Raw genomic sequence first — 24,371 nt, forward strand, 5'->3', positions numbered from 1 at the left:
TAAATATTACATGGTAAATTTGCTTTCTTTTAGAAACCTTAGGTGCTGATGGGCCAGTTGGAATGTATGTGAGTTTTTTGGGGGATTGGTGGGATAATTTAGTACATCATGGACCAACACTGTTCCTAACAATTTGCTAATTCCTATTGATTTATTATTTTTTTGGTCCCCCTTTTCTTTTATTTATTTATTTATTTATTTATTAAAAAAAAAATTTTTTTTTTCAACGTTTATTTATTTTTGGGACAGAGAGAGACAGAGCATGAACGGGGGAGGGGCAGAGAGAGAGGGAGACACAGAATCAGAAACAGGCTCCAGGCTCTGAGCCATCAGCCCAGAGCCTGACGCGGGGCTCGAACTCACGGACCGCGAGATCGTGACCTGGCTGAAGTCGGACGCTTAACCGACTGTGCCACCCAGGCGCCCCAATGGTCCCCCTTTTCATGTGGTAGTTTCCTGTCCACTTTCCACTGAATATTTGCAAGAAAATGAGTGTTCCTGCTCCATCATCCAGGAAGCCTATGTTTTAGGAGTCAGGTCTTTTCCTCTTTAACATAATTCTGTTCCCCATTTTGTAGCAAATCTGCTCCCCAGGCGAGGTGCCTAAAAACAACAATACCTGCCTCAAACCCCAGGTTTTCCACCTCCTCCCTGAGGTCTCTCAGCATCAGCTCAGTTAGCAATTTCCTGCCAGAGCCATCTACATCTTGATTATTTGGCCAGTCTTTTGGGGATTTCATTTCACACCCCCTTCGAGAAAGACTCCAGTAGTACCACTGATCCCAGGGGTTGGTGAACTTTCAGTTTTATTTTCCCTGGCGGTGTTAACGCCCAAACTTTTCACCTCCAAAGGCAGAAGGACTTTGAATCCTAGCTCATTTCCTACCACCTCCAACGTCAGTTACCAGAGGGGGTGGCGGGGAGAACAACACTTTATATTGTAAAGAACCACGTATTTTTCCTGAAGGGTATTTTTAATGCCCCTGACAAACACTAAAGTATTTGATTGTCTTTTTGGGGGGGGGGGGGATAAAAAGTCTTGGTATATTTATTCTAGCGAGATTTAAGATTTTATGAAATGGCTCACTATTAATAAATAAGGGGTAGGGAAGACCTCGTGGGCTGATAGTTTCTTTCCCTGAAGATGACCAGGAACTTTGCCCAGCTCCCCACTTCCCCAAGCTCTCTGAAAGAGGAGGGTTGATCTTTCTTTTTGACCACTTCTGTTAGATCCCCGCCCAAGGGTGGCTGATTTCACTGCTGGACTAACCACTAAGCACCCCCCCCCCCCCGCCCTCCCTTCTCCACGGTACTCTCCTCCTTTTCCCCTTCCTTAAGACTTATTTCTAATATTTCCAAAGTGCACTTTTTCTGGGCCTCTCCCCATCCCCGCCCCCCAAGTGGGCTTTCCTTCCGCCTTCCGCGGCTCGGATTCCTGACTCGGTCGCCACCCCCTTCCCCTCCTCTCCCACTCCGCATTGTCCTTCCGAAGCCGCCCCCCTCCCGGAGCGAGTCCCAGTACCCTCGCCCAGACTCGCGGGCTCGCACCCACTCAGCGCAGGCCTCTCCCCCTGCACACTCCTCCCTTCAACTCCCTCCCCTCTCCTCCCCCGCCCCTCTCCTCCTCCTCCTCTCCCTCCTCCCTCTCCCGGCGCCCGAAAGGATCATTGTTAGCCGCCCCCGCCCCGCCCACCCCGGCTGTTTATTTATGCACACGTCACCGGGCCGGCCCCGCCCCCCGGCATCTCATTAAGCGAGTGTGTTCCTCTCGCCCTGTCAATAATCTCCGCTCCCAGACTACTCCGTTCCTCCGGATTTCGATCCCCCTTTTTCTATCTGTCAATCAGCGCCGCCTTTGAACTGAAAAGCTCTCAGTCTAACTTCAACTCACTCAAATCCGAGCGGCACGAGCTCCTCCTGTATCTTCGGCTTCCCCCCCCTTTGCTCTTTATATCTGACTTCTTGTTGTTGTTGGTGTGTTTTTTTTACCCCCCTTTTTTATTTATTATTTTTTTGCACATTGATCGGATCCTTGGGAACGAGAGAAAAAAGAAACCCAAACTCACGCGTGCAGAAGATCTCCCCCCCTTTCCCCTCCCCTTCTCCCTCTTTCCCCTCCCCAGGAGAAAAAGACCCCAAAGCAGAAAAAAAAGTTCACCTTGGACTCGTCTTTTTCTTGCAATATTTTTTTTGGGGGGGGGCAAAACTTTTTGGGGGTATTTTTTTTTTTTTTTTTTGCTTTTCTTCCTCCTTCATTTTCCTTCCAAAATTGCTGCTGGTGGGTGAAAAAAATGCCGCAGCTGAACGGCGGTGGAGGAGATGACCTAGGCGCCAACGACGAACTGATTTCCTTCAAAGACGAGGGCGAGCAGGAGGAGAAGAGCTCCGAAAACTCCTCGGCAGAGAGGGATTTAGCTGATGTCAAATCGTCTCTAGTCAATGAATCAGAAACGAATCAAAACAGCTCCTCCGATTCCGAGGTAGGAAAAGCCCCTCGGGCTGGTGGGGTCTTGAGTCTATTTCCTGGGCTTGGCAAACGGTGCCGAGAGGGAAGGAATCGGGGCCGGGGGCGTCGCGGGGCCGGGCGGGCGGCGTGTGCGCGCGGTGCCACCATTGCAGAAACTTGTAACCCTGTTTTCTCTCCCCCCCCAACCCCCCCACCCCGCTGATCTTTTTTCTCCCCCTTCTCCCCCCTCTGCGTGGCGTTTGCCCCTCGCCCTCCCCACCTCCACCCCTCCGGGAAGGCGGAAAGACGGCCTCCGCCTCGCTCCGAAAGTTTCCGAGATAAATCCCGGGAAAGTTTGGAAGAAGGTGAGTACGCCCCGCGCGCCCCGCAGCCGCCCGGAGCCGCCCCCCGGGCCCGCCGCCCCGCGCGCCCCGGCCCCGCGCCCCGCTCGGCCCGGCCGCGCGCCGGCCCTGCCGGGGCGCCCGGCTACTTGGGGCACTTTCTAAAAAGTTTCTCCTCGCTCTCTCCCGCTCGGCGCGGCCGCCGCCGTCCCCTCGCCGCCCCGCCATGTTAGCGGCCAAGAGGCAAGATGGAGGGCTCTTTAAGGGGCCACCGTATCCCGGCTACCCCTTCATCATGATCCCCGACCTGACGAGCCCCTACCTCCCCAACGGATCGCTCTCGCCCACCGCCCGAACCGTAAGTGCCTCCGCGCCCGGCCCCCGCCCGCTGCCCGCCCGCGCCGCCCGCCCGGCCCCGCATGCGGCCCCTGCCCTGCCCCCTCCCTCCCCTCCCCTCCCCTCCCCTCCCCTCCCTCTCTCCCTCCCTCCCCGCCCCCCCTCTCCGCCTCCTCCCCTCCCCGCCTCCCCTCCCCCGCTCGCGGCCCAGGCAGCCCAAAACTCTCCAAACTTTTCTGCCTTTTGTGGACTGGATTTGTTTGCACTTCGCCATGTTCTTGCTTTCAGTTTGCTGCCTCGTGATGTTGGGGAGACCTTTCTTTCCAAGCAGGGTTTTGTTGGGGGGGCGGGAAACAGAAGAACTTTTTTTTTTTTTTTTTTTTTTTTTTGCGCTGATTCCCCCCTCCCCCGTGGTGGTGTTGTTTGTTTCTTCACCCTGGGAAGATGACTGTGTGGCTCTTTTCTTTTCGCTCTCTCTCCCTCTCCCTCTCTCTTCCTTCCCTCTTCTGTGGCGTCTTGGGTTTTCCCCGGTTAACCCCTTGGCTGCCGCTGCCGGGGCCCGAGTGACCGGGCTGGCGCCCGACGCGCGGGGTAGAGAGTGGATTTTCCTGCAGGCGTTGGACTGGAGAAGTAGCGAGCGCGCGGAGCCCGGGGCCCGGGAGAAGCGCCTCGGCTTTCTTTCGGCTGGTTATTTATTTAGCTTTCTAGTGGTGTTCGCTGGCTTTCAGCCCCCCCTCCCCCTTTCCCCTGGAAGGTCACCCCTCCTAGACTGGTCCCACTGCAAACTTGGGGGCTTTGGGATTGCTTTTCTTTGGCAACCCCGCAGGGCCCCGAGCGCCCTGAGCGCGGTGTGGCGGGCTCGGCTGCCCGGAGCGCCGGCTGCGGGCTCTCTCGGGCCGCGCCGAGTGGGGAGGCCCCTGTGACCGGGTTCTTGGTTTGTGTGCAGCCGGGATGGCTTCCTTTGAGCGGACTCGATGTATTTCCAGGGAATTTGGGTGCCTTGGGGTTTATAGGTTGGTCTGCGTTCGCCAGCTTCCGAGAAGGCCCTCATTGGGCCCTGGGGGAGGATCAGAGACCAGGGTTTGCGGGCCCAGCGGTGTGTAGAGAATGCGGGAGGCCAAGGGCACCTCTCCTTCAAGGGAGTGGGCTGCTGCTCGCGGGCCACCCAACTTCGGGGACCCCAGGGCGGCACCGGGTGCTAGGCTCCGCGGGTGCTTTCCGCAGCGAGCGTTCCGCGCCCCCTTGACATTTGTTAATGAGGCTCATCCTGTTCCCGGACCGTCCTCTGCTCCCTGCCCTCATCCTGAACCCCGTCCCGCGCCCCCAATCCCACCCTCCTCTAAAAAGCCTGGATTGCCGGTCTCTAGACGCAACCTCTAGACGTTTGTGCCTGGTTTCCAGGGATTGTCATTTTGCACCTTTTCTGGTTTGGGCCCCCTACCCCTTATTTACACACACAATTTTTTTTTTTTTTTCGGTAACTCGAGATAGCAATTTGAAATAATGTACCCAGTGTTCAGCAGCCGTGAATTCGGTGCTAATGGCCGAGGGCTTGCCGGATGGGAGTCGATCCGATCTACAAGTGTTTTTAAGCATTAAAATATTAACTATCAGGTTTTACTTGTTTTTTGGGCCCTGGCAAAAAGGGCACGGGCATGCTAGACCGGTCACTTTTTATGGCTAGGAAAGAGAAATAATTATCCCCCCCCCCCCCCCCCCCTTCCCTGCACCCAGGCTTCTGCGTGCTTGGGAAGCTGGTAGAGCGTTTCAGCCCGACCTCCTACTACAGGGCCAGCTCTTTCAGGCTGCAGGGGCTGGGCTGTGGGGTTGCAGCTCAAGGGGAGGCACAGTCCGGTTACGTTGTATTTTTCTTGGGAGCTTGTGGGCATGCTAAACCCGGAGCATTCGGCTCAGAAACAGAGGGTTTGTGTACTAACCAACCCGACCAAGCAACATTCCAAAGTAACCCTGAGAATTTCTTACTCCCCTCCCCCTACGATGGAGTCTCTCCGGTATTATTTAAAAATCCACTTGGCCATCAGAAAGGCCAATCTGAATATTGAGCTTTGATGGCGGGCTTCTTGGCCTTCTTGACTCTTCAAACTCCCAGCCTGACCGCTGGCGATCTTGCCATACTGTCGCCTAAAACTTGAACGGTGGTGTTGTGCTGTAATTAGGAAACAGCGAAATTGTTAAAGGCAAATAAACGATTTCCCGGGGCGAAAAAGGAAGGCTCCCAACCATCGGTCCCCTTTGTGGGCATTATAGGAATAGACCGCTCTAGTTCTTTTAATTGTGGACGTAGCGGGTGGCCTTGTGCTGTGACATCAGATTGAGTAGGAGAGGACATTTCTGAACTCAGTAGGCAGTGTTCGGATTTGCATGTCAAACACCAAGAGACATCTTTGTGTGTGCAGGCCCTTCCTCCTTATCTGTTACCTGGGTTAGATTATGTGCTCCAAAATTAAAGTTATTTATTTAGGCCAGTAAGCAGCGCAATAGACACGAGGACGGGAAGCTGTTGTGTGTCACTCCTGACGTCTTCGATCAGAGGGCCAGCTTGCAATTCTAGATTTCCTACAGCTGCCGAGGGCATCTATAGGCAAGATAGGGGTCTTTTCATGCTCATCTGAAATTCTTCGTGCTTCATAGAGTGTGTTTTTGAGGGCAAGGTATAAAGACAAATTAGCTGTATGCTTTCCTGTTTTCCCGACCCTCCTTGGTGGTGGTGTTTTTGCTACGGTTTCTGTTCCTTATTAGTGTACCTGTAAGCAGCAGCATCCTTTAAAAAGCAAACTCTTTGGATCCCTGATTCCTGCTTTTCTATTTAAGAATGTAAAGAATTAAGGAGTATCATTAAATCAGCTATGATGAATAATACATTATCTCAAGAATAATGCTTTAATTGCTGAAGACGCCATAAAGCTCGATAGTAATAATTTTATTTTAAAGCGACAAAGATTTCTGCATAGCATTAATTTAGTCTTTGATACAGTAATAGGAATGGCTTTTAAAAAGACAGATTCGGATACAAAAATACATTAAGGAGAGAAGTCTGGTTAAGTAGATGGGAAGTGATAGAACAACAAATACAAGAATTGTGGTAGCAGTTGTATGTTAGAGATAAAAATACTGTTAGCATATTCAAATTGGTAGGAAAAAGTAGTGCCCCATTTCTTTTTCCCTTTTGCCACGCTGAGAAATCGGGCTAGGGTGGTCAGAATTGGAGTTAGGTTTGAGATTTCTTTTTAAGACTGGAGTATGAGAGCTCTTGTTTCTTCTTTTATCCCAAAGTTAGTTGCTTTTTAACTGAGCTGCTTGCTACTAGGTTGAACAAATAAATAAGCAGCATCTTGAATTCACTTTTGAACTTGGAATCCCAGCATTTAAAAGAAACCAAGAGGGGCCTATTCATTGGGGTTTTATGTAGCCGGGCAAACAAATTCTCTTTCTGGCTTGTGAAAAATGGATGTTTTTCCCTCACTCAAACAACATAATCCTTTCTCATACAAAAGATTTAGACCTTAGAGTGTGAAGGGTTAATGGTGGTCCTTTCCTTGGTTGTCCTCCCACCCCCCACCTTCACCCCTGATTGTTTTGACAACACTTTTCAAAGTGTGACATTCCAAGCCCCTGCATAACAATGTAATATTACTGTAATTACACAGGTCATTACATTTTAAATAGAGAACAATAAAATGCTTATCGCCCTGAAAAAGAACAGGTGTTCTTTCCCTTCTTTGGTATTTATGCTAATTGTTTTTCATCTCCTTCAGAAATATTTATGGCGAACATGTTTAGATCCCAATCTCAATGCAACAGTATTAATTCTGTGCTAATCTTTATAGGTTGGAGTTTAATGTCTGCAGGATGGATTACGGGCTGAGCATTCACCCAATAAGTCATATTTTAATGATTATAAATTTAATATGCCAGCGCTTCGCAGTCTGTTGAAGTTAAAACTTTCTCAACCCCCAGAAACAAGCAATTAGGCAGTTGGGGGCCTGAAGTGCTTATCTGGAAGAAGTGTTTTTGGAAACTTTGGACTGCTTAAGGGATGTAGCTTTTACTGATGCCCCCTATCTGATGGAGAAAAGATTTGGAAGCAAACAATCCCGGTTCTTGCTAGGAGTTTTCCACCCTGATTTTCATTTTACTGATACGGATTTCATTTAGAGTCCCTGCTGGAAGCTGGTCAGCTTTCTGTTTCTTAGCAAGCTGTGAAAAAGTTAACAGGAAGGTTTCCGGGGGCTGGCCGATCAAGAATGCTGTTCTGTTAGCAGCGCGGGATATGAGCGCAGATCTGCACGCCATTAAAAAAATACTTGCTTTCAAAAACTAGCATTTTACTAGTTGCACGGGGGGCTGTGCTTTCAAACCTTACAGTGGAAGTCTTTGCAGGGTTTGAATGCCTCCTCACATCCCACGAGGTACCTGGGTGCATGCAAAAAGTGCCTAGATTTTTCCTTGGTTGAGAAATCCCGGTGCAACTTCTCTTACACGTGCACAGTGGGTAAACTAGAAGGTATCTAAGAGGATTTTACATTTTGTCAGATGTTTCACAACAGGGGCCCCCGAATCACATTAAAAATGCACTGTAGAGAAAGGACAGCTGCAAATTTTTGTGTGGACGCGTGTTTCTGGACCATGACTAAAACTCCGAGGACCTTTTCCCCAGCTGTCTGGAAGTTATGTGGAAGTTGGTTTATTGGCAGTTAAGTATGAGACAACCTGGATTTAGCAGAGGCTCTCTCCTACACAGGAAGTGGATGACATTATATTGGGGGAAGGGACGAGACTGCAGCCAGGGAGTGATTTACTCCCTTTCTTGTTTTTTTAAACCATAGAGTTGCCAAATAAATAAGCACTTTCCAAGGAAGTAGGTGTAAGCTTTTTAGTCTTGGTAAGTGGAATTAGATGATATCTTTGACCGCATTTGTAACTGTTCTAAGGTGACACATTTCAGAAGTTTGGGAAGGGGGGGGTGGTGAATCAGATTCTCGGGGCTTTTATTTTTGAGGGGGGTGCGTGACGTGGGCGTCTGAGTTTCTTCCGCGAGTGAATATTGGCAGCCGTGTGAGTAAATCTTCAACTCTGACTTATAATTGAGCACATTTGTGAAGGAAACGGTTAATTTTACAACCAAAGGCAAGCTTGCACCTCGACAGGTCTGCTGAAAGAAATGTGCCCCAGTCCTTTGCTGGCAAGCGCCACCGGGTCATAAATCCACAGGCTTTATTTACAGCCCATAACACTTATGAATGTTAAGATATTTGACGCCACGTTGGCCTTATAATATTCAAGGTCCGCAGACATTGGCAGTAGCTCAGATTTCTCTCACTAATTATAAGCAATGAGATGGGGGAAGCCCATCTCAGATGCTGCCCTCCCCCCTCCCGTGGCCCCCACCTCTACAATCTGAGCTTACTGAGACAGACCCCCTCTCCTCTGGCAGCTGACTTGTACTTTTCCTCTAGGCTATTGTTATACACATTTATAAAGAGCACTTTCAGGGATGGAAATTCAGTGGGGGCTCTGCACAAATGCCTTTTTCAAAAGCAAAGTTGCTCTACTGTTTGCATCTTTCGCCTTGTCTTCTGGTTCCTCCTTTTTCCTTTCTTTTCTTTCCTTTTTTTCCTTCTCTTTCTCTCTTTTCCCTTCCTTTCCTTTCCTTTCCTTTTCTTTTCTTTCTTTTCTTTCTTTTTTTTTGGACCGTGTTGCCTATATTGTGCATATTTCCCAGAATACTTAAAGAAACCTGATACGAGAGACTGCTCTTTAATTTATATGATGTTCCACTGAGTTGGAAGGGAAAATACACACGTTGCAGAGTGCACTAGTTAATGTGAGGGTTTAAAAAAAAAAAGTTAGGTGAGTGAGGAGAGTTGATTAAAGGAATTTAATGGATGAGGGAAAAAAATTCCAGGTTTACATTGGGGATGGGAAGGCCTCTCATTTGGTAAAAGTGCACAGTTATCTGGGGAAGGAAACACAGAGAGGTAGCCAGAATAAATGTCTGATTAAGAAAGATTGGAAAAAATATAAGAAGATGGGACAAAAATTGGGGCTTGGGGGAATGGCTTGTCTGAAATTGGGGATTGGAAGTCTCTTATGAGAGGTGGGAGTACCAGGGGGAGGTGCTGTTAAAAACTATTGCTTTGCTCAGCATGGAGTGGTTTCAGTCCACTCCTCACCTAAAACGCTCTATCCAGCAACAGATATGTTTCATATCAGTTATTTGCGTGAGGGTCTAGGGGAGGGGCATTCTGTGGTCGACAGCCTGATGAGAGAGAGAAGGCCAATTATCCTGTTGATGTTAATTTTTATTTTTTAAAAAGTGGGCGGTTCTGGTGTGTTACAGAGGGACCACATGGTGAAGGGGGAGTGGGATCCTGAGGTGTGTGGGTAAGGTATGTGTGTTGAGGGGGACTGATGGCCCTGTCATTTCTGGCGGGATCCTCCCCTCCATCCAACCCAAACTTAAAGACCGCGGCTGAAAGGTTTTATTTTCTAATCAATGGAATGCAGAAACTTACTAGCCCTCAGGGACAGATATGAATCCCTTAACAGCTCATTACAACGATGGGGATGTGGGATCTATGAACGGGTTATCAGCCGTGGTGTTCTTCGTTTTCCCAGGATAGGTTTTTCTTCCTTAGGCACATCTGATTTCGGGCTGGTAATTCAGCCCGTTATATTTTATTCTTTTCTTTCTTCTTCTGTCTTTTCTCTCTCTCTCTTTCTCTCTCTCTCTGTCTCTCTCTCTTTCTCTCTCTCTCTCTTTCTGTTTCTCTCTCTCTCTCTTTTTTTTTTTTTTTTTTTTGGCCATGAAGTAGCCCCAAACAGTTCTGTTTATAGGGGCAGGAATGGCTATTATTAGTGGGATCAGCTCTGAAGGAGTTAAAATTGCTCGCTAAAGTTTGGCATCATGAAAATAAATTTGAGGCCTGGTAGGCATTAGCAGGGCACAGCACATTTACAGAGCTTAATTAGTACGAACTGTAATTGTTCATGGTCTGCCAGAAGAAGTAATGTTCAGGGAAAGTGGAGTTCTTCTCTTGTAGCCTTCAGTTTGAAACCGATAAATCACTTGCATATTTGTGTAGTGATTCAAATGGAGCTAGGACCTCTCCCATCCCAACATGTGGTAAATTGTAAAGTCAATGAATTGCAGATGTAGGCTACAGTGAGATTCTCCAAGAAAATGCAGAATGAATGGGAAAGAATGACGCTATAAATATTTACTGAGAAGATAACTAGGTTCCTGTGTGCTGGGCCAATTATGATGTACTAAATATATTAGCAAAATGCTTAAAAAAAATCGAGAGGATTTGTGTGGGTCTTCGGGTGGGTTGGTTTGTTTTGGAAAGTGGAATAAAAGGCACTATGTTACTGTCCTGTCAGTTTTATTAAGCCGGAATCACAATGGCATACCCAGGGAAGGACACAGGAAACCCACATTAATGCAAATTAATTCGTTATGAGTTGCAGAGCTGTGACTGCTAAGTGGAGTAATGATAGGGCATCATTTTAAGAGTGTTAATGTAGCAACTTTTAATGAAAAATGCTGTGTTAGGAGCATGTCTCAGCCCTTTAGCCCACGTGTTTTTCTATGCTAGAAATGTGTTTTGTACAAGAGCAGGAAATTTGATTCACTTCATTCCCCCCCCACACACACAGTTTAAGAACTTTAATTATGTTTTGATGTTTAAAGAAAATCATCTCGTTTTTCTTCAGAAATCAACCCAGAAATCCCTATCACCGTAACCAAGTTCAACTTTGCTTTTTTTTGCTCCAGATTTGTGGCACCGAGTGGAAAAACAATGAATGTAACCCCACCCCCCCCAAGCCCCCATAGACCTACAGCTATAACTTTCTTGAAGTGATTTTTTTTTTCTTCCCTTTTCTTTCATGGAGGATTTTGGTCTCAGGCAATGTTGCAAGTCTTCTTTCCCCAAATGTGAGTAGGTGGATGTGTATGGAAGCTGTAAAAGTTAATGATCATTCTCTGACTCATAGCTGATGGTTTCAGGTTGAGGAAAAGAAAAGAAAAATTAATGAGGGTAAATAGACATTGGATGGAACATCGAGACAGTAGGAGAGATTGTTCTGGTGTCTGAAGGCATGCGTTTTGCTGCGGCAGAATTTCTGAAGCAGAATGCCAGGAAGTGAAAAGGGGATGCCTTTGTTAAGTTGTTGTTTTTAGGATGGTACAAATGTTCGGTGTCTAGGTCCGGCGAGGGATGTTTAAACCGGCACACCTACCAGTCAGTGCTGCTTTTGCCTTCCCTATGGAAGGTAGAGGTCCCCTTGGCACTTTTTAAAAGGGCAGGCAGGGTAGCCCAGAGTCCTGATCAGGATTGTATTTCCCATTAAATGTAAGAGGTTCGCAGCACAGGGCTGCTATCTCTGTCCCTAACGGTGCCTGATGACCGAAGAAAATGCCTTAGACCTACTAACGACAAAAATATTCTCTCTCTCTCTTTTTTTTTTTTTTTTGTAATGTTTATTTCTTTTTGAGAGAGACAGACAGAACGTGAGCAGGGGAGGGGCCAAGAGAGAGGGAGACACAGAATCTGAAGCAGGCTCCAGGCTCTGAGCTGTCAGCACAGAGCCCTATGCGGGGCTTGAACTCACGAACCGTGAGATCATGACCTGAGCTGAAGTCGGACGCTTAACCCACTGAGCCAACCAGGCGCCCCAAAAATATCTGTCTTTTAAGTTAATGACATGGAAATTAAACTTCAAGTGGCTCATGGTAGTGGCTGTAGGGTAGAAGGTGGACCCCAGGTCCCCAAAACCAAAACTTTTTAGGGAATGAATCTGGATTGGATTATTGTTTGTTTGTTTTAATAAAAGAGAAAACCAGGTGACAATAAAACAAATGCTCCACCTCTTACCAATTTAGTGGAATGAATAGGTATAAAAAATTAATCTTCTGAACACTGGAAGTTCACTTAGTGTGGGAGAAACCAACACAGGGTCCCCTTTGAGGAGGAGATGTCTGTGGATGAAAACGTGGTTTTCCTTTTTCTCTCGTCTCTGGGTGTCTCTGATGTCTTATATCTGAGACAGCAAATTGAGGGCCAGTGGTAGTGATTAGAAATAAACCAAGAGCCATCACGATATGATCATCATAAGGGAAGCAGTTAATTGTAAATTGTTGGTTTTTTAATTGCCGGGGAATTGTGCAATCCTGTGCCGGGCACAGCCGCCTCTTTATGGTTCTTCCTCTGGACAAGTGAGGGCCAGATCATCTGGGGGTGTTAGCATGGGTGGGTGGGCTTGGCCATTGTAAACAAGCACACAGGAAGGGAAGGTTTATTTTGTTGAGGGTTTCATGGGAAGGAATTGAAGGAAAGCTCCCCTGGAGTTCTCATCTGGTAAAGCCCCAGGATGCCCCAGGGAGGCACCATGTTGAGGACGCACTGCATGCCCAAGGTATAAGCTGCACCTGCTGGCCGAGGAAGTGACGCTGCGGAGTGCTTGCTGCAGGTGACCAAGAGCAGGGCAGCCCCAGGAGTAGAGGTTCCTAAACTCAGATGGGCCTTAGATGGCTGATCCTTAGATGGATCTCTGAACCTCCCCTCATCGATTCGAAAAAGAAAAGGCCACCCTCTCTTGTTCTTTCCTTTCTTAATAGATTTTTTACAGAGAGAGAAGTAAATTCTTGTTCCAGTCTAGAAAGCCAAGTTTTTACTGGGTCCTTGTATTTTGTCTTTGTCTTAAAAAGCTGGACTATGAGGAACAAGGCATCTTTGTATTTTACAGGGAAGCAAAAAGCAGTTTAAAGTGTTATGTTTAAGAAAACAGCATTTGGTAGAAGAGGGGGTGGAAACCCAAAGGAGCAACAAGAAAATTGTAAGTCTGTGTCACTGTAGCTGGCGGAAGTTTAGCTCCATATCTCTCCAACGCAGTGGTTACTGGCTGGGAGTAAAGATCTGATTGGAGCTTGTGCTGTGTGTATTTATGAGCTGGTCCGGGTTATTCGGTTTGTCTGGACACCTGAGGAGGGAAGTTACATTGTTTGGGGGTGTTAAAATGGTGTGTGTGTGTGTGTGTGTGTGTGTGTGTGAAATTAACTTTGTCCAACTACATTCTTAAGGACCTTGCAGTTGCATTTTTCCTGTTTTAATTGCAGCGTTCTCTCTGGGATTGTGTTGTTTGGGTGGTGATTGGACGCAAGGATTAAGAATGGAACCGGACAAGTGAAAATTGAATTTGGATTAGCCACAGTTTCATTAATTTATTCACAAGCCTGTGATTATATGAAATTTGATTTCCACGACATATAGTTATCAGGTGTCCATTCAATTTTAATTGACAATCTGAGATTCCTGTGGTTACCCTGAGTACAGATTGCCTAGGGCTCCACAGGGTTTGTGGGAAGAAAAGCTTGGACAAGTTTCCATTAAGCTCTGAATCAGGCAGTTGGAAAAGAGGAGAATAAAACCCTGCTGAAAAGGGGGATGAGTTGTTACTGTTGCCTCTCGACTTAGAAGCGGAACCCCCCACCCCCCACCCCTCAGACAAGAGCTGCTCTCCAGCCAAGCATTCCAACCTGGCAGAGAAAGCTGGCCCTAGCACAAAAGTTGTTTGAAAGTGATGCGGAATTGTCACAGAAATTAGTGCAAATCTCTGTTTACTGGCTGGCAGTTTTCATAGGAAGGGCGGGGGCGTGGGGCTCAAAGGGTGCAAATTCATCTTTCTTTTTCTGCAATTCACTTAGGTGAACTGCTTCAGAGTGTGTGTGTGTGTGTGTGTGTGTGTGTGTGTGTGTTGGGGGTGGGCTGTGTGGGGATGGGCTGACGGTCAGTTGCTCAGTGTTCGTCTCTAGTTGTTTTAGGGAGTGTGGTGCATCGTTCTGCTTTGACAGGTAAAGGACTACATATATATTCATTCCTGGCTTCATCTTTATTGTGGCCTCTTTTCACCTTGATTAGTATTATGTTTTGGGGCAAGCAGTCTCCTAATATTTATAGGCGGTGTTTTTGATTGTTTCTTTGGAGCAGTTACAATGATCTCAGAGGAGCCCATTGGATGCTAAAATGGGGACTTCCAGCCTTATCTCATGAGCAGTATAAATTCAGACTATTTTAAAAATTTGATCGCTTCTGTGTTGTGTTGGTTCAAAAGTTCTTATGTGAATTTCATTTTTCTTCTTCTTTCCTTTCTGTCTTTTTTTTTCTCCCCCCCCCCCCCCCCCGCCCCCGCAAAACCTGGGCGGACTGATTTTGAACAGTCCTGAACTGTGTGAACAAAATCATTGGATCTAAAACTCACTGGCAAGCTAGGTTACACTTTGTTCTAGTACTATGGAAGTGTTCTGGTAGCAGTAACAGCCGTGGTTTGGAAGTGCGAGCCCCTGCTGCCTTTTGCTGTGAGGTGAATGAGCAGCGATTCCCCAGCACCGACTAATTCCTCCTCATTTGTTCATATGTTGCAAATTAAAATGCGTTTCCAGATACTGTTGAGATCCTTTAGTGACTATTGTATTGCTTATAAAATGAATCAGATAGTGTTTGTTTTCCTGCTCGGGAGGATCCCACTACTAACAAGCGTTATTTGGGGAAAGGAGAGTTTGGTGAGGCATCTCCATATTCCTTTTTGTTTGGGGACACCCACTTCTTTGATGGGGGCTCTGTAGGGCTTCAGAGGGGAAGGCCCGAGAGAGAGACTTCATCGTCCCGCCCCCCACCCGGTTGTGGAGAATCTGAGGGAGCCAGGGACGAGCATTCACCCAGGGGCCAGTGAGCAGGCCGTCCTTAGAAAACTTGGTGGCTCTTTGGCAATGGTTGGCTCCCTCTATGGGGAAGTGTGGATTCCTAGAGTGCAGGCTATAGGGACGTTCTGGGACGGATCGCTTAGTCATTGCAGAAGAATGCATAAGGCATCGGTGGCCCCTGAATTCTGCCTGACACATTTGTTTTCCCCAAAATAGAATTGTGTTTAGGAGCAAGAACCCAGTTGTCAGAACAGTGGGGGTCTTGTACCTGTTGCAGTCTTGTGGCTTCTCAGAACCCTTTCTCACTGCCTGTCCTCACACCTACGTGTCGCAATTCTCGTGGCTTTTTGCAGCACACAGTTAATTCTTCTGCAGCGTCCTGCTCAGCACACTGGCTTCCTTTATGTTTTAATGGGCGTCCGTCTTTCCTTTTCATGTCAATGATTCTCACTCTTGGCCCCCTCCCCCCTCCCTTTTCGCTTATTGAATAGACGCTTTTTTTTTTTTAAACTTTACCTTAGATTATGATGATTATCCTATCCATAGCAACAAATAAAAATACACAGGTCTTGATTGAATGCCAAGGCTGCAGTTCAATCTAGGAAGGTTTGTCTGCTATTCATAAACTGCTTAAGATGTTTTCTTGTAGTTTGTGACATAAGCAGAACGCTTTGATTTGGTTTCTTTCTACAGCTCCATTTTCAGTCCGGGAGCACACATTACTCTGCGTACAAAACGATTGAACACCAGATTGCAATTCAGGTAGGAAAATGCAAGAGATCCTGAAGCTTGAATTGTCAATAAGTAGGTCTCTTGTGTCTTTTTTTCTCTGCCCCTTCCCCCGATCTAGATGGTGATGATGATGATGATGATGATGATGATGATGGTGATAGTGGTGATGATGATGATGATGGGGATGATGGTTGGTGATGATGATGATGGTGGTGGTGGTGATGATGGTGAAGGTGGTGATGGTGCTGGTGGTAGGTGATTGACTTGGGGAGGTGGGAAGCAAAGAAACAAGAGCAGAAAAGCTGCCAAAACGATGTAAAGAATATGGAAAGAAAGAGGAGCCTGTGTTTTGTGTTTCGTTTCTTGATCAGGTGTGATGGGCACACAAGACCCCAGCTTGGCTATTGTTTTTGGCTTAGGGAAGAATCTTCATTTGAGAGCAAAACGAGGTGGCCGACCTGGAAGAATGGTGGGGGGAGGGGAGGGGGAGGGGGCTACTGACAGCCGGAGGGTTGTTTCCGGTGCATCCAGATCACGCTAAGGGGTGCTAAGAATATCACTTTCGACCCGATTGTCCTGAAATGTTGATTTCTCTTGGACCTGTTGATGTATGTCCTGAAAAGTGCTGGGAGGGAGAGGTGACAGAGCCCAGCTTCTGATGAGTGTCCGGTTTCCTGCTCATGTAGTGCTTCCATTCTCTTAAATCCAAAGGCTAAACAGATCACAGACTAATATAGACTCGGAGCTGAACGGGTGCCAGCAGAATGCAGTAGTGGAGGGAGAGCAGACTAATACGATTTTCGTCTGTCTGCCTTGCCTGGCTCTGCCAGGATGGATGTTACTCATGGTGTAACTAATGGTGCCGAAACTTCGGGAGTGTTCCGGTTTAACCCTCTGGAGAGAGGCTTTTGAAGCCTGTTGTGGTGATGGTGAAGTCTGGTTCTGGGTCTCCTCTTCCTGGAAGTGGATGTCGGTTGGTGAAATAATTTATGTTGTTCCGTTGCAGATAACTTGTGTGTCCGTCTGTGGTCTCACCAAACTACAGCCATAGTCCATTTTTGTAGCTCTCCCGTTTCAAATCTGCAGCTTCCTGGATAAGGCTTTCAGACAGCCATGGGCCCCAGCGACACTGTGGATTCTTCCACCCGTGAAAAAAGTACGGTTCTGCAGACATTTTTATTTGATGGATTCCCTCACGTTTTTGTGCTTGTTTCAGGGCGACAGGAGCGTATTGGGAAAATATTTTGTTTGCTCCTGCCGTGTGCTGCTGATCTGATCCCTCTGTGTATTTTAGGGGAAGGTGGTTTTACCGCCCTCCATCCCCACGTATTTTCCAGACTGATGTCTCTAGCTAGATGCTGCACTTGTTGTTGCTGGCACACTTCCTGCTGGGCCTTCTGCTTCTTGATGTTGGCACATCGAGTCTTGCCCCCTGAAACTGGTTTAGTCTCAGGGCTAGGAGAGGGAACAGGCCCAAACCCTAGGTCTTGATGAATGGGTAGAGGAACAGACAAATGTCCTGAGGCCTACTACATCTGGTGGAGTGCTGGAGACTCCTGTTGCCCGGGGTGTGGGAATCGGTGAGGTTGAATAGCATAGTGATCCCTATCTCGGTGTGGAAAGGCTGGCTGGGGCCATGTCACTGGGAGACCGGCCGAGACCAGACCAGCTGTTGTGTCTTTACACCCGTTGCTGAAGCGTCCCTTGTGAGACCGAGCAGTTTGACTTTCTCCAAACCACCTGGCACGGTGCAGGCCATGTGAAGCTCTTTCTCAGGAGGAAGATGGAGTAAATTACAGACCTCATTGTTCGGGGGACTGAAACCATTACCATTCCTCCATGAACAGGTAGTATTGTTCTCCCCTGCTTCTGTTTGCTAAGGCTGGATGCCCATGTGGGCAAACAGAGAGACATTTTATTAGAGACCCAGCACCGGCATGCTTTCAGAGTTCATTCTCCCCCAACCTCTGCTAGACCAGGACGAGGCCAAGCCAAATGGCATCTAGCTGTAATTTTAGTTTGAGACGAGGACGGTAGTGCTTTGGGGGGCAGTACAGCTGACATTTTCCCTTCGCGGTGTTCTCCAGCACAAGGCTTAAGTGGGGTGTGATTGTTGGGGCAGAATTTTCCTTCCCTGGAAACGTAAAACTGCTTCACCTTAATAAATCCTGCTTTTCGATATGAGCTGAGCTTGTTGCTTTCCTGAGCTGGTTCCCAAAATAACCTCAAGTAGGGGGACACCTTGCAACCCATGAGATCCATACCCCTTGCCCTTCCCAGCCCTCCTGTAATCTCAGGACTAGGCCAAGTTCACCGTCGACATGAATGGCCTCCAGCTGATTCCTATAGCCGCCTCGCGTTCTTTTGAAAAAGTTTGGGCGCGGTATCAGTTGCTGTGTTGGGATCTTCCCTGCTTTTGACAACCTCCCGACCCCTCTCGGTGTTGAAAAGACCAGCATCACACAAATGGCCGGATTCTCCCTATGTGGTTAACGCCGATATAACTGGAATGACACTTAACAGACCTTTTAAAAGCAAGATGTAGTTATTTAGCTCTGCTGACTTTTAAAAAGTTTCATTGAAGTATGAGGTAAATATGTCTTTAGTGGAGAGATGGGCCAACTTTTACACATGTGAACACCCATGAAACCATCACCCTGACCAATACGTAGAATGGAGTTGGAACGCTTTTTCTGTAAAGGGCTAAATAGTAAACATTTTACTCTTCGCAGGCCCTATAATCTCTGTGGCAGCTACTCAACTCTGCCACCGTGATGCAAAAGGAGCTAAAAATAATACCTAAAAGAATAGATGTGGCCTTGTCCCAATAAAACTTTATTTATAAGAGTTGACAGTGGCTGGATTTGGCCCACAGACTGTGGTTTGCTGGCCCCTGAGAGAATATTACCAACCCCCCAGATGTCTTGCATATGCCCTTCACCTCCCAGTCATCTGGCTTCCAACCCTCCACCCTGAAAACCCTAGCCCCACCCCTCCACCCTCCCCACCCTGCCCCTGCCAATTCTCACATGGAATAATTTTATCTATCACCATGGATTAGTTTTGCCTGTTATTAAAAAAAAATTTTTTTAATGTTTATTTCTGAGACAGAGAGAGACAGAGCGTGAGTGGGGAGGGGCAGAGAGAGAGGGAGACACAAAATCCAAAGCAGGCTCCAGGCTCTGAGCTGTCAGCACAGAGCCCGACGCGGGGCTCGAACTCACAGACCGCGAGATCATGACCTGAGCTGAAGTCGGATGCTCAACCGACTGAGCCACCCAGGCACCCCGAGTTTTGCCTGGTTTTTAGCTTCATGGGGATGGGATTGTACAGAATGGATTGTCTCCTGTCTGACCCCACTCAGCATTATATCTGACTTTTATTCCTGTTATTGTATGTGGCACTAGTTTGCTCTTTTTTATTGCCATCAGTATTCTCCGTAGGACTACGACACATTGTGCACATCCTTTCTATGTTCCTGGAGTTTTGGATTGCCTCGCATTTTCTGCTACTGTGAATAAGGTCCTAGTAACATTCTCACCCACATCTTTTGGAGGAATATGTGTGTCCGTTTCTGTTCTTCATATCCAAGAGTGGCCTTGGAGAGACACAGGGTAATGCGTGTGTTTAGCTTCGCATTGATCTTTTGAGAGAGATGTGAACACTGGATTTCAAGTGTCGTCCCTGAAGTGCGCTGGCTCAGTGGTTGTATGTGTGTGAGTGATACATAGGGGAGCAGTAAAATGAGCTAGGTGTGCTCAGAGGCCGGTTTGGCTTTTGGCCCCAGTTCCTAGGAACTCCTCCCACCGTCTCCCTTAACCTGGGAAGATCTTGCAGGCTGGATGCAGAGGTGGACCCTCACACTGCCGGTGCCTTCCAGAGAGCCGCCCTGCAGGTGACTGTGGATGAATGTGTAGGCATCCCTGTTGCCTCCCTGAAGACAGCTCTTCCTGGACTCCCCCACTCGTCATTATTCCAGCCCCAAGAGCAGTGTTGTAATCAAGGTCAAGACCCACAGAAGAGATTTCCCTTGGTTTTCAGAAGGGCTATTTCAGAACCAATTAAGCCTTTGTTTTAAGAGTATTTTGGCCAAAGGTTGATGTTTTCACACCAAGTCAGATGTGATTTAGGAAAAAATAACTCCACACACAGCAAAAACAAACTGTGTAGACCTTTCTTGGTTGTTTTTCTTTTAAGATGTGAAGTGGTGTGTGTGTGTGTGTGTGTGTGTATGCACACGCTTGTGTGTGTGCGCAAAGACAACCAGGAGAGGCTCCAGAAGAAATGGACCATTTTATTTGTTTACACAGCTGAGCGGTGGAGACTTTCAAGTGTTGTTACTTTGCCTTCTGTCCTCACGCTTGCACGTTCCCATCTGAGCTTTACCAAAGCATGTTCCTTCTTTTTGGTCTTTGAACTCATCTGCCGTGACTCAGTAAGGCCCCGAGGACCCTCCCCCAGGGCCTGTGTGCTTTCTGAGGTCAAGGAGGGAAGGGTAGAAACTGGAGAGTGTCCTGGTGCCCTATTGACCCCTTATTCCTGGATGGGAACTTGGTGTTTAGTCTCAGCCGTGTCTTAAATTTTTTTTTTTTTCCAACGTTTTTATTTTTATTTTTGGGACAGAGAGAGACAGAGCATGAACGGGGGAGGGGCAGAGAGAGAGGGAGACACAGAATCGGAAACAGGCTCCAGGCTCTGAGCCATCAGCCCAGAGCCCGACACGGGGCTCGAACTCACGGACCGCGAAATCGTGACCTGGCTGAAGTCGGACGCTTAACCGACTGCGCCACCCAGGCGCCCCTCAGCCGTGTCTTAAAATGATGCTGTGAGTCGCGGTCCATCTCTTTGCCCAGGTAGACCCTTGGCCTCCATGGTAAGCATGGCCAGAGGTTGGTACCAGTGGATTTGGCTGGGATGTTGGCAAGGGCCAACCCAAGTCCTGTATCTGACGGTGGTCTCTTGTGTTCTGGGCCACCTCTCCTCGTGCCGCAGGTTTTGTGGCCCTTTCAGTTCTCATGAGGATTTGCTTTCTTGCTTCAGGAGCAGATCTGGGCTAACTTCCGTTCTTGGTGTAGTCACTTCCTCAATTTTCCCTCAGTCCCACCACCCACACCTGGCTGGGAGATTTCATGTCCCCTTTCCACAAAGGATGCAGTGTGTGCGTGTGTTTGCATGTGGATGGGGCCATGACAGAGACTTGTGTCGTTTCACCAGACTCGTTTGCCAGTCAGCTCCTTCGGAAGGTTCATTCACTTGCTGCCGTGCTGAGTTTCTGCCTGACTGGCTGATTGAAGTCCATACCTCAGACTGTTCCTTCATTCGTTCAAAAGTATTTATTGCATATCTTGCGTGTGCCAGGCCCTTGCAGACTTCATCTGCGGACAGAATGGACAAAACCAGCTTGTTCTCATGGAGCTTAAATTCTAGCGCTGTCTCATGTCCTGATTTGTAAGCACCCCATTTCCCTTGGTCCGATGGAGCAGGTTTTAGATACGACCTGGGAGTTGCATTTTTAAGCAGGGCTCTGAGTTTCAGCCTACTGAAGTTTGAGCAGTGCTGCCCCAGAGTCTTTTGAAGTCAATCAGTTGATCGCTTATTGGCTGCTCAGTGCCCACTTGAGTACTTGAGGGCTGGCCAAGTACTCAGTTGGGATAACTTTGTCTGATTTTGAGTGAGAAGCTAGAGTTTGCCTGTGGGTTCCGCTGAGCTTTTGAGGCCTTTCCTTCTCCATGGTTCTATGAAGAGAGCCAGATACTTTTGCAAGCCTCAAGAAGGGGCGTTTCTTTGTTTATGAAAGAGTAGCTTGGACGGTAAAGTGCTTGGTCTTCGGGGTCAAAGGCAGTAACCACAGCAGATAATAATAGCAGCTTATGCTTATTGAATTCTCCCGAAGCATTGGGTCTGGTGTTAAGTGCTGTGTATGAATTATTTATTGATTCTTCATAACAACACAGAAGGGAACCCGAAAGATGTAGTTACTCGTATTATCATCATTATATCTTCATTTTGTAAATGAGGAAACGGAGACTCGGCTACCAGAGATATTTTGCCCATGATCAAGGAATTAGGATTCCAACCCCGGCAGTCAGACTGGAGAGAGATGGTACTACACAGCATTATGCTAACTACTGTCTGCATAAAATAATGCTCAAGGGTCCAGGGGTTTCCTCACTCAGTGCCCACCAACCAGCTCTCCGGGCTGTATACAAAGGGATCAACCGGGAACTGCTCAAAAGTATGGAATCCTGGGTTCTACTCCTTAAAGATCCCATTCATTAGGACCAGGTCAGCGTCTCACAGACGCGAGCAGGCATCACCCGGGGGGTTCATCAGATGCAGACTGTGGCCCTACCCCCCGAGGGTTAGGTTCTGTGGGTCTGGGGTGGGCCCAGGCATTGCAGCTTTAATGGGTTTTTGGGTAATCTTGATGCCTCCTCTCTGGCAATGACACATTGAGAACTGCTGGACGAGGGCAGTGGTTCCCATCTCTGGCTGTGCAGTGTAAACGGTGCTCAGGCCCCAGGCTCCACTGCAGCGTACCTGAATTGGCATCTTTAGGGGGTGGGGTATGGGCATCCCTGCTTCAAAAAAAGCTTCCCAGGTGATTTTTATCATTGATTGATTGGTTGATTGATTTATTTAAGTTCATTTATCTGAGAGAGAGAGAGAAGATGAGAGGGCACTGGCAGGGGAGGGGCAGAGAGAGAGGGAGAGGATCCCACGCAGGCTCCAGGGTCTGAGCTGTCAGCACAGAGCCCCGTGCGGGTCTTGAACCCTGAGATCATGACCTGAGCCGAAATCAAGAGTCGGGCACTTGACCAACCGACCGAGCCACCCAGGCACCCCTCCCAGGTGATTTTAATGTGCACACAGGGTTGACGAGCTCTGGTCTAGGGATCCTGGAATCTGTACCCCTTACCTACTTTTTGGGTGAAACGTGCATATAGTCTTGTTACAGAAAAACTGTCATCAGGGCTTCTGTTTGCTCGCTTATTTTGTTTAGCTTGACTCTGTTTCCTTGGAGGAGAGGAGGCCGGTTACACTCAGAGTTCTAAAGGATGCCTGTTCAATGGGAGAGGACTCTGTTTGGAGAATGTTCCATTAACAGGCAGTCAGTGATGGTCATTGTCCCCGGAGTTAGGAACAGTGAGAGGAGGTGGGAGTCTGCTGTAGCAACAGGAGAACCCTGAGGCTGTCTAGCTCTGTTCAGGCTTCCAGGTCAGACAGACGCACATTTGGATTCAGGGAGGGCCTGACATTCTGCATTTCTAACACACTCCTCGGGTTTCCTGATGCTGCCAGGCCCCAAGCCCCTCTTGTCGGGTGGCACAAAAGTAGAGCCTCTGTCTCTGTCTCTCTCTCTTTTTGAAAGATTTTTATTTTTATTTTTTTTACCTGAGAGAGCGAGAGAGAGAGAGAGAGCGAGCGAGTGCTCGCACGCGTTGGGGACAGGGGCAGAGGGAGAGAGAGAGAGAGAATCTCAAACACAGAGAATCTCAGCACGGAGCCCAACGCAGGGCTCGATCCCATGACCCGAGGATCATGACCTGAGCCGAAATCAAGAGTCGGGCGCTCAACCAACTGAGCCACCCAGGCGCCCTTTAAAGATTTTATTTTTAAGTAATCTCTACACCCAACGTGGGGCTCGCACTTACAACCCTGATATCAAAGTTGCTTGCTCTTCTGACAGAGCCAGCCAGCCTCCCTGCAGTCTGTTTTGAAAGGCAAGGAAACTGAGGTGCAGAGAAGTGATTGGTTCCCATAATTTGGTTGAAACAGGGCCAAGTTGGGAGTCCAGGGGCCCAGCTTGGCTCTATGTTTCAAAAAGTTACTATCGTGTTTAAACCAACAGCAACTGTATTCAGTTGACTGGGTAAAAGAAAACAATCTTGTTTTAAGGCTTTTACTTATATCTTTTTTAAAACTGCTATCTGTTCTAATTGTATCCGTGTGTTTGTAGGAGTTGAGATCTTTGTATATGTTCATTCTCCACCACATTAGGCACTTGGGGCCCAGTCTGCATGCTTTGTAAGCGGGCTGGTAAGGATGCAGAGAGGTGGCCTGGTGGTCCTTGGCTTCGGACGACCAGGAAGGATGGACACAGCTGTTCCATCAGCCACGTGTGTGCCTTTTAGGGGCCATAGCAGGTGGTGTAGACGTCTGATCTGTGGCAGTCAGCAGGTAGTGTAGACGTCTGATACGTGGCAGTCAGCTGGTCGTATGTTCTTAGTAACTCTGTTTTAGAGGTTGCACTTTATAATTCTTACTTTTTACAAAGTCCCTGAGAATCATGGGGCTGTTTAGCTAAACACAGAAATTTCCAAGTGGGTTGTGGCTGACATACGCAGGCTTATCAAGCTTCGCACTTAATTTGTCTCTGGAATTTGGTTTGGTGCCATTGTATCAAGTCCTGATGGAACAGATAAGTGGTTGCAGATTTTTTTTTTTAACGGTTTACCTTGAAATCTCAGCACAGTCTTCACTTAAACAGATATGGCAGCAGACCGTTATTCCTGGAGGTTCCACCAAAATCCCTGAGTGCCTGGCAGTGTGTTTAACATGTGATGAGTAATACACTGAAATTTAAAAATATGAAGCTTAAATGCAGGCATATGTATGTTTCTGTGTCTCTAACATGTTCTACAAAGAAACATTAGAATCAAACATACTCTGAAGTATTTTCACAGAACTTCAGTTTTTTAAGGGGTGCATCTGGAAAAACACTTGGTTATACGAGATTCACCATCCGTTAGGCATGGCCTGGGAATGGGAGTGTCTTTGGCGGGGAGAG

At 47.7% G+C, this 24,371-nt stretch overlaps 1 protein-coding gene across 28 annotated transcripts in view; it reads left to right on the plus strand.

Moving 5' to 3' along the window:
- The first annotated feature begins 1,766 nt into the window (after nt 1–1,766).
- TCF7L2 (transcription factor 7 like 2) overlaps nt 1,767–24,371 on the plus strand; it is a 202,952-nt gene continuing 180,347 nt past the window's right edge. For 15 of the 28 annotated variants that reach the window (XM_047824753.1, XM_047824759.1, XM_047824758.1 and 12 more), the window contains exons 1-4: nt 1,767–2,480; nt 2,745–2,811; nt 3,021–3,145; nt 15,542–15,610. In XM_047824753.1, coding sequence (XP_047680709.1) covers nt 2,292–2,480; nt 2,745–2,811; nt 3,021–3,145; nt 15,542–15,610 — 450 coding nt within the window. In that variant the 5' untranslated portion in view covers nt 1,767–2,291. The remainder of the gene's footprint in view (nt 2,481–2,744; nt 2,812–3,020; nt 3,146–15,541; nt 15,611–24,371) is intronic. The other 13 variants (XM_047824760.1, XM_047824761.1, XM_047824766.1 and 10 more) reach the window with 1 other exon arrangement.

Source organism: Prionailurus viverrinus, chromosome D2 (genome assembly GCF_022837055.1).
Source record: "Prionailurus viverrinus isolate Anna chromosome D2, UM_Priviv_1.0, whole genome shotgun sequence".
In the NCBI taxonomy this organism is placed as follows: domain Eukaryota; kingdom Metazoa; phylum Chordata; class Mammalia; order Carnivora; family Felidae; genus Prionailurus; species Prionailurus viverrinus.